We start from the raw sequence: 9,684 nt of genomic DNA, 5'->3' as shown, positions 1-9,684 counted from the left end.
AACAAGGCGTAAAACACACGCTGCTCTGTTGGGCAGGAAGTAAACGCGTGCCAACTAGCCAATGAAAAGTGACATTCTTCTTCTTCTACGGGTTTCCCCGCCCTTCTTCTTCGTCGTCTTCACGAATAATTGCACAAATTGGCGCAACACTGCCTTTATCTGGTGGATTGTTGATCAGACGGTAGATTAATGGGAACTCTTTTTTTTTTTTGTGTCATTTTATACGATCACAAAAAATGAGTTACCCTAAACCATTTTGTAGCTTATAAATCAAATAAACTACAAAATGTTCTTTCAGCTGTTTCTTCTTAGTACCACTAATAAGATTTGCAAATCACTGCATTCTGTTTTTCCAGTTACATTTTACACAATTTTCAGATTTTCTTGAATTGGGGTTGTATCTCCTTCCGCTACAGCTAAAACACAAACATCCCAAACTTGAGCCGCTAACACTAATATAAATAAATATTAATACACAGCAGTACTTGGAGAATTGGCGACGCCTCCTTTTCTGGTGTCTCGGACAAAGTGTTTATCTGGAATTCAGAGAATCTAAAGAGAACTGTCTCCAGCAAAAGTTAATAACACTTAGTAAAAATGAAAGCGGAGAGGTTTTTTTTTTACAGAAGATCGTTTTTTAATTACAGAGATATGAAAAGAAGAAAGCCGAACACACAATATAATTACTTTATACACAATATTATATCTCTCCTCGTATTGCCACACACTCCTTTTTTCTTTCCAGCATAAGCTCTTCTATCATTCCAGCAACAGTGTATACACATCATTTATCATCATATATTACACAATATTCATACAGATTTTAGCTCTTAGATAATAACTTAAGCGTCCATTTTTTACATTCAGTGTGCAGTTGTTTGGGAAAAAAAACAAACTTTTATAGCTTTTATACCTACAATTTTACACTCAGCTTTCAAGCTCTCTGCTTCTGGACAAAAGGCACATGTAGAATTGCTTCTCTGACATCTTGCACATCCTTTTTTTCTCTTTTTTTGTAAAAACATGTAAATGAGAATATTTCCAGGTTCAGTTATGCAAATGATTTACCTGAGTGGCAGTTTACAACAGCTAAATTTACAGTTTAGCAGTTGGCTTTAACAGTTTTACAGGTATGTGGAAAACCCCCAACATTTTAAGTATTTTTGCGCTAAGAGAAAAAAAATTAAGCCACTTATAAAATAAATATCCATTCATTAAAAAAGTCTGTCATGAAAAACATCTACAATGGCATCTGAGATTCACAGTACACGTCCTTCCCAGGCTCCTCCTCAAATGTCACTTTGGCATCATCAGCATCCAACTGAAACACAAGCACAGAAAGAACCGTTTTAAACACACTGCAACACACATACCATCTAAAAAGGTCTGAACTTTCCACAGCGTTCAGCTTACGCATTTCATTTCCAGTTCGGTGAAGAGATGCCCGGTCATAAGCATGCGCAGAGGAATGGTGAGGATGAGAATGAAGGGAAGCGCCAGAGACATCTGACTGGACTTCACAAGCCACAAAACTCCTAGACACACAACCTGGATGGCCGTGTACAGGTGCATTCGTCCTGTGCTCACCTGTAACCAAGACAGACAGACGTCAGCCAAACACAAGTAACTGACGATTTTAAGTAGCTTTGGAAACCTGCCAACACATGCCTAGTTCAAGGACAAATTAAAAGCATAATAAAATTTAAATCATAGAAATAGCCTTAGGTATATAAATGTGCATCTGGCAAATACCTCCCAGCAGTTTTACACAGAACATGATTTTATCACTACAGTCTCAAGCTGGGTAAAAATTAATAAATATAATAGGTAACACAGTAACATCTCATTGTGTTTAGTCTTGCAAAACCACAACTTCATTATTTTCCCCATGAGAAACCTTCTGTTTGCCCCGCTTATGCTAGCGCCATGGACCTCATGTATCATGCAGTGATGAGAAGCTTACTCTGGTAGCATAGGGTTCATTAGGATGGTATTTCTTTGGAATGAGAAGAAGCTGCACACGATCCCACAGCTGAATGCCATTTAACGACGTGATTCCCATGTAGAGGAAGATCCCAAACAAGGCTGCCATGGGAATCATCTTTAGGATGGGCTCCATGAGAACTGACAGACCTTGATACAAGCATACATTCAGATAAATGATAAAGGATCGTACACACACATCAGTTTGAATGCAAAGTATAAGTCTAGCAATGCTTTTGTAGACAGAACTGGGTGATTAGACAGCACCTACCAACAAGCAAGGCCACCACAATGCCGCTTATTCTCTGCTCCATCACTTTCTCTATCACCGGTTTTGGTCCTTTGCTCATGACAGTGAGAGCGTTGGCATGTGTGACAGACCGCACTGTGGCAGCGCTGAGCCACGGCACACCGAATATCGCGCTGAGGCCTCCCATGCCAACTAAAACCAGCAAGTCAAAGTGAAACCCGGAGCCTTTGACCATCTTCCTCTCAGGTTTACTCACTATCAGACTGTTTAGAGCCATAAAGAAGGGAGACGCTCATTAAAGTCATGAATTGTCACTTTTTCTATGGTTCGTGTCAGCTAATAAGACCAACGATGACTCACGTTGTGATCTGAGACTCCAGAAAGATGAGAATAAACACAAGCACGGCTGGGATGCAGGAAGCAAACATCAGCCACACAGGGAAAGGTTTGTGCTCTCCGAAAGGATTGATGAGCCAGCCTCTTTTTTCAGGATTGGACACCGTCAGACCTCTGGGAACGATTAGTTTCTATAAAGAAAAAAAACAACAACATTTTCAAATATGTTACACTGCAACATGTATAAAAAAGTTAATGGTTCGAGCTGCTTCCTAAATCCACTTTAAATTTTCCATGTAATTTTGTTACAATGTAAACATTTAATTTAATGGAATCTGGTCAAATTAAATTTAGTTAATTGGTAAACATTGAGTTTATACCAAGCTTCTTTTCCGTAAAGATGAATCATTTGAACAAATAAACCTTTGATTTTCATATATTTCGATGCATTTTACTTTAAATTATTGCTTCATGTTTATGAGTGTGCCTTTGTAGTTTGGAGTCACACGCTAACCTGAGTGTACGTATCCTGAACGTTGTAGTCCACAAGCGTCATGAGGACAATGGCAATAGGAACACCAAAGTCACCGATCAAACGCCTGATCTGTTAAACACACATCACCGACATCAAGTCTACTATTTGAATTTCATTTCATTTCATTTGGTTTCTTTTAATCCTATTATTTTAAAGTAAAGGTGACCTCATAAATGGAGTGAAACCTTCTGGGCATGAGCTCACCTTTCCAGGAAGGAATGTCCCGTTCTTGAACTGACGCAGGAAGTAAGCAATAAAGAAACAGCCCATCATGAGGCACATAGAGAGCAGGGCTGTGTTGGGGTAAGATGGCTTGATGGTGTTGACAATTAGAGTTTTGTTGCCGGTAGAATTGTCATACGTGACAATCTCTTCGACCTTTGGGTGCCAGGGATACTCGGCACTTGCATTCACGTGTTCGTAATTTAGAATTAGTGGATGCGCCTTGAAGATCTAAAGAAAAGTTCAAGAGCATAGGTGAAAATGACGGCTTATGTTCAACAAATAAATCGCAGATGAGAAATGTTTCAGATTTTATTACAACATGTGACACACACTTTTTAGCCACAATAAATAAAACCACTGAAAGATCAGTTGAACAGCACTGCACCAATGATGTAAAAAGTCATGTGTTAAATCCAATACTCTAGGCCTACAACCAATAAGACCAAAAGGACCTGATGCCAAACACCCAGTGCCAGACACCACAGGGTCCCCAGAGGTCTTGTTTCTTTGCCCCGGTAAGTCAGAGCTATTTTTGTGGAATGAGAGTAACTTGCGCAATATTTGGCTTGAAGTTTTAAAATTGTGGCTGATTGGTGTGTGTGTGTGTGTGTGTGTGTAATGAATAAAGATTGTTTACCCTCCCAAGTTTGGCAAAAGTTTCATAGATGAAAATGAGGGAGATGAGGATGGAGAAGATTTCCTGGGTGAATCGTGAAATGAAGCGAACCAGGAAGCTGCCCTCAAGGGCCACAATGATCACCACAATGACGACCAGCCACGCTCCCACCCAAACTCTCCCAACAATATACTCAATGCCCTGGGACTTGCAGAACTGAATGATGGAAATGAATGATGATTTGAATGTAGTATTAATGAATGAAAAAATATTAATTGAATTAAAAAAAGACAATAATGGAGTTGTAATGTTTGTTAGGGTTAATAAAAAGGCTTTTTAACTCACTGCATAGAAGGCCTCCTCAAATACCAACAGTGGACCAGAAAACCCAATAACCAGGACGGGCTGCGCGGCAACAAAGCAGAATATAATTCCCTGAATGCTGGTGGAAATGAGGAGCTCTGGCACACCCATCATGTTGTCCACCTTATAAGCTACAGGCAAAGATAAAAAAACAATTTATAGGATCTCCAAAAATACAAAAAACAGAAGAAAAAAAAATGGTACCACAGTCATACACACCCAGGAGGCCTCCAAATGTGATGGCAGGAGACAGGGCAGCAAAGTAGATGAAAATGATGGCAGCAAGGACCTGTGCGTTTAGAGCATCGGTGATGTCACTCTTGTAGTACTGGTAGCGCCTTTTTATGTCTCGAATCATCCCCCCAAACGGTCGACCAGTACGAGAAAGGGGATCTTCAATAGGAGGTCTGGAAACGATTGAATCTGGGGAAAATGTGAAATCTGAGCTTAAGCCACTATCAGATCCCAAATAGTTATCCAAATAAGAAACTAAAAGCTGGCAAGCAAATAATCTGTTTATCTTATTAGTTAAAATGTCAGCCAACATGGTAAATGCGTATGACTCACCACTGCAAACTTTGGCGTTGTTGACGAGGTCATAGCTTTGCAGTTTGTCCTGTAGCAGTTTCTTCTGAAAGTTGATGACTGAGCTGAGCATCGCCTCACTCTTGATCTCGGTGGGTGGGATCACGATGCTGCAGTCCATGAACTTGGACACAGCGTTGATCAGCTCTCGAGCACTCTTTGCCTGAAGGGCTGTCTGATTAAACACCTAGCACAGATTGAGCAGAGACAGATATGAAATCTGAAGATTGCAGGATTCTTTCTTAAAAATGAATTTTCCAATAGAAACTGTTAATCAAATATTATTTCACGGGATGATAAATAAATAGAAAAAAATATTAAAACCTTTGTTCAATTAACTTTATTTAGTGTTGGCTCATTTAAATTGCATTTTGAACTTGGACTTGCAACCTGCAATAACTCCTTTTGCCACTTGGGGGCAGTGGAAACAATCTAAAACAAGATAAAGCCATCCATAGGCAATTGCCTCTGGATGTGCCTCGGTATAATTAAAGAAAAAAAGATAATTGTCGATGTCCTTTGATGTGACGGAGTAATACGTTTCCTGAAAAATGATACCACTGGTAATTGCCTGTTACAGTTGCAACAAAAAAACCTAGATTGGAATGAAATTGCTTTAGAGCACAAATGTGAGTAAAAAAAAGTCACAAAAGAGGAAAAATATTTCTTAAGCTTTCTGCTTTCTTCTCAGTAATGTCACCGTTAAGCCACATTAACCCTTGCTACTTTCTCTTTTGCTGAAAGAGCCTGAACAGAGAGCGAAGACTTGAATGCTGTTTTTGCACTGAGTAGTATTTTTTGTCTTTTAAAAGCCTCAGTCAACTCACTTTATTAGCCATTAGTGCTGCCATAGCACGCCCAGTCTCATAGTAGTCCATGTCGCTGCTGCTGGGGCCAATCAGAAGAAAGACAAAGCGTACAGGCTCTGGGGCTTCCAACGCTGAGTCCAGTGCTACTGCTTCCTTCAGACGCACAAAGACAGCTGTGGGCTTCTCCAGAAAATCCAGGGTTCCTGGTCAAAAGAGGACCCTGCATTAGTTAACTTGCGTTTAACTGCATATTAATCACAGATTTTTTTTTCATCTGTTCTAAATGTACCTTAACAGGACATTTTTCATGTTTCTTATATTCTTATGGACAAATCCATTTTCTTTATTCACATTTATGTTTATACTAAGGCCCAGAATATTCTCCAGAAGAACCTCAGAGATGCTGCATGGTCATAAAATACACCAAAAGTGTACTTAACCATGTACTCCCACACAATCTAACTGCCTGCAAGCTAAAGCCACCCATGTACTTATTCACTGTTGAAAGTTTTTTTTTTTTTTTCAATTTAGATTCTCAGCTGAAAGCTATCCAGCATGCTTTTCCTTTGGTGTGGGGGAGGAAGGCTCTCTGCATCAGCTGTGTGCTTGAGACTCAATGTACTATGGTGGTAACTTAGTTCAGATCAACTCAAATAACCTTGGTCCATCTGGAAAAGCTTTAAAGCTGAACCTGCCATTCAGAATACCATTTCTTTATCCATTTGTTTACCATCCACAATGTCACTGCCAGGGATACTGAACTATGGGGGCGGGCCAAAGGTCACAGTCTATGCATGTGTGCATTAACTGCTTGGTTGTGCTGGAGGTTCCTCCCTCTTAAAAGAGAGTTCTTCCTTCTCACTCTTGCCGGTTGCTTGCTCATAGGTGTTTGTCTGATTTTTGTGGATTTCTCCCTAATATTGTTGCGCCTTGAGGTTGCTGTTGTTGTAATTTGACACTTTTTGCATTAGGTACACGTGTGCAGCAATCAGAATGTAAACACCAACACTGTACTCCACATCAAACATGAAAAAAGCAGCTTACCCACTAGCACCATGGAGGCCTCAACATGCTCAGATTCATCAGTCTAAGGTAAGGCAGAAAGGAAAAAAGACTTTTCTATTCAAGACTTTGTGCAACAGAACCAACTTTTAAACATGCTGCTTTTGTCAGTTATGCTTAAATAAATGATAATACCAGTGGGACAACTTACTCTCTCCTTGACAGAAAACTTTTGCAGGTCAGTCCCAGTCAACATTTGGCTTTCTGGGTCAGTTGTTTGGCTGAAATGAGAGCAGCACGTCACTGTCATTGTCTCTGTGACCCATAACTGAAACTACAGCGGCAAACTACAAACAGTAAACTATTCATTGGTAGTTCTCTGTTCATTGAATAGTTTACAAAAAACAAGAAAAGAAAACAAGACTGAAAAGTGGTAGAAATGTCATATTTGATTGAAACTTTTTTTGTAATATTGTTAAGTTTATTTAGAAAAAACAGGAGTTTTCAAATGCACAAAATGACCTATTCAATATTTGAAAAACTTTAAGAGAAATTGCTAGAAATGTAATAAATGAGTCCTTAAGTTGAAATTTTGACATAATAACCTAACTGTGTTGACTTATGGATATCAAGAACGTTTTTTTCACATTGTATTTTGTTTATTCTGCACAAAAAATATCAAAGTATAAAAACAACAATCCATAGCTTTAAATGAATAAAGCTATGGTCCAGACCTATTTTGAGGTTGGGACCACAAGCTTTCTGACTTGTTACCCAGTGGGTGTTCTCACAATCAGAGGGTTTGTTATGCTTATTTTGTTATCTTTGTGATTTAACTCTCAGACTGCACCGCACAAAACAGTTATGACAGTGTCCATTGTCTGTGTATAATAAAGGATTCAACAGGCAGACAAAAGGGTTTGATGGTCAGGGATGATGATTCATAATTATAGTTTGGATTCCACAACAGCTACAATAGTGTCAACCACTCTGAGCAAGCTAATGCAGTCTTTTCCTTTTGGAGTCTTGGATAATAGCCGGCTGAATGCCTGAGTGTATTTCATTTGTATTTGTGTTTGTATTTGTGGATGGTGTCTCAGACGATACCTGTGGTTTTGCAGCAGAGAGTTCAGCACTCCTTCCCGATCTCCTGACCTGATTTCCTTCTTGTTAACCATCTCACTGACCATCTTCTCTGTGATGGTATCCAGGGTCTTCTCCTCACAGTCTAAAATGGTCACACCTTGGCAAACACAATTTAGAAACATATGTGGTCATGTTCAATAAAAGGGAAAGAACTGCTGCTGTGGTTTAAGAAGGGACTTTAGAAGTAAAAGCCACTAAAGAAGCACTAGAACTAAAGCTATATGTGTCAGGTTGGCTAAGACTGAATTTTACAGATGCTAATCTAAAATAGCTTTTTTGATAATGATATTTTGCAACAACAATCTAAATCAGCAAAGCATTTAGTAAACTGGAATATAAGTATAGACTGCAGCACAGTTTTCCTTTGATCACACTGTAACAGGGAGGAGTGTGACACAGCATGGATTTACATAAAATATCAGTACCTTTAAATCCTATAAAAGTAAAGCACTTCAGAAAATTGAAAATAATTATAAATAGTGTAAAAAAAAAACCTGTAAATGCTCATGTTTTGCTCACTGACCTGGGCTCATGGTGTGTCTGAGCTGGATAAGGCTCCTGAAGGTGAGGCAAGAGATGGGAGTGGGCACCCACACCTGCGCTTGAGGGTCAAAGCTCTCCTCATAACCCACCCATCGGCCCTTCTCCTGCCAGTAGCCCTGCTGCTCCTGCTCCTTCATTTGTTCCTTCAGCTTCTTGTAGACAGAGAGTAACATAAGCACAGGACAAAGGTGCAAGGATAATTTGTGTCTGTGAGGCAAGTGAATTTTAGACAAGGCAGGTGGATGATATAGAGCTGCTCACCACCCCCACCCCCACCCCCACTCCCTCACCCCCACCCCCCTCCTTGCAGTGCAACATGTGAGCATGAGGTGTAGGCCTACAACTGCACAACTGTGGTTTCAGTAATCTCTTACATTTAAAGTCGTCTACAAATTTAGGACATGTCTTTTTGTAGCAAATAGTAATAGTAAAAAAAATAAATAAAAGATGGTTTATCCGAGGTGATTGTTTCCAGCTACTATGACTTGTTACTGCTTGCCTTTTTTAATTCCAGGTTTTAAAATCTTACCTCATTCATTTTTTGACTTTACATACAGTTCCAAAAATGATTTTAAACAAACCAAAACGAATAAATAATAAAAAACCTTTATTTGCAAATTTTACTTCAAGGTTAAGAAAACAATATTTTTCATGCCATATGATTCCCAAGTGTGCTTTACTCTCTTCAGGCAGAATCAGATAAATCCTGGTCATGCTTCATTACAAAACAAAAACATTAAAGACATTATGAGTGTTGTTTTCCAGTGACTGCCACTGTAAGAAGGCTAATTTCAACATCATCATCATTATTTATTTTAATTTGGTTGAGTTAATGTTTTACTTACTGTTACTGCATCAATGAATAGTGTAGTTAAAAGAGCAATATAGCAGTAAGCAAAGGTCTAACTAAGGTCATTGCACATACATGGGCGTAGGTTCAGAAGGCTTAGGAGCAATGTTCCCTCTAAGCTGCGCACGTGCGCAATTGCGCACTGCTGGCACGGTCTCTGCGCACAGAAAATCTGCGTTGCGCACAAAAAATAAAATCTAACCTGAATTGAAATTAAAATTAAAACTTTAACAATTCTGTTTTGTAGTGTTAGTGAGTAAGTGACTGGCTGCTCCCCTATGGGATTAGAACGATGCCACCTTATCCCATAGTCCAGCCAATAATGCGATTCACATTCGTATATACGCAGCTAATCAATGTCGTTGACAGGCTATGACAGCGTCCTTATGTGCCGACACCGGTGCTTTAGCTAGCAAAGCGGCGTGGCTGATGTGGAGTGAA

At 39.4% G+C, this 9,684-nt stretch overlaps 1 protein-coding gene across 1 annotated transcript; it reads right to left on the bottom strand.

The window, feature by feature from the left end:
• Nucleotides 1–1,240: 1,240 nt before the first annotated feature.
• slc4a1b (solute carrier family 4 member 1b (Diego blood group)) lies at nucleotides 1,241–8,566 on the bottom strand. Its single transcript, XM_085360726.1, has 16 exons — nucleotides 8,374–8,566; nucleotides 7,812–7,947; nucleotides 6,916–6,985; nucleotides 6,747–6,789; nucleotides 5,721–5,905; nucleotides 4,876–5,080; nucleotides 4,528–4,731; nucleotides 4,291–4,439; nucleotides 3,967–4,161; nucleotides 3,309–3,557; nucleotides 3,084–3,173; nucleotides 2,594–2,760; nucleotides 2,255–2,496; nucleotides 1,964–2,133; nucleotides 1,414–1,587; nucleotides 1,241–1,321 (listed from the first exon to the last, which is right to left on the bottom strand). The coding sequence occupies exons 1-16, from the start codon at nucleotides 8,564–8,566 to the stop codon at nucleotides 1,241–1,243; spliced, it is 2,553 nt and encodes an 850-aa protein (XP_085216852.1).
• Nucleotides 8,567–9,684: the final 1,118 nt, after the last annotated feature.

This window comes from Diplotaxodon limnothrissa, linkage group LG8 (assembly GCF_057381915.1).
Source record: "Diplotaxodon limnothrissa isolate DT_005_m linkage group LG8, D_limnothrissa_male_GT1.1, whole genome shotgun sequence".
NCBI classification, from domain to species: domain Eukaryota; kingdom Metazoa; phylum Chordata; class Actinopteri; order Cichliformes; family Cichlidae; genus Diplotaxodon; species Diplotaxodon limnothrissa.
Note: the sequence above shows the minus strand (reverse complement) of the source record. Positions and strands in the feature narration are given on the sequence as shown.

Bases quoted from the DNA above. Each gene is read 5' to 3' on its own strand.
- slc4a1b (XM_085360726.1), bottom strand. From the start codon at position 8,566: ATGTTACTCTCTGTCTACAAGAAGCTGAAGGAACAAATGAAGGAGCAG. The intron at 7,948-8,373 runs GTCAGTGAGCAA...GTGTTTGCCAAG, and splicing joins CAGACACACCATGAGCCCAG to GTGTGACCATTTTAGACTGT. The intron at 4,440-4,527 runs GTGTGTATGACT...CTTTGCCTGTAG, and splicing joins CACATTTGGAGGCCTCCTGG to CTTATAAGGTGGACAACATG.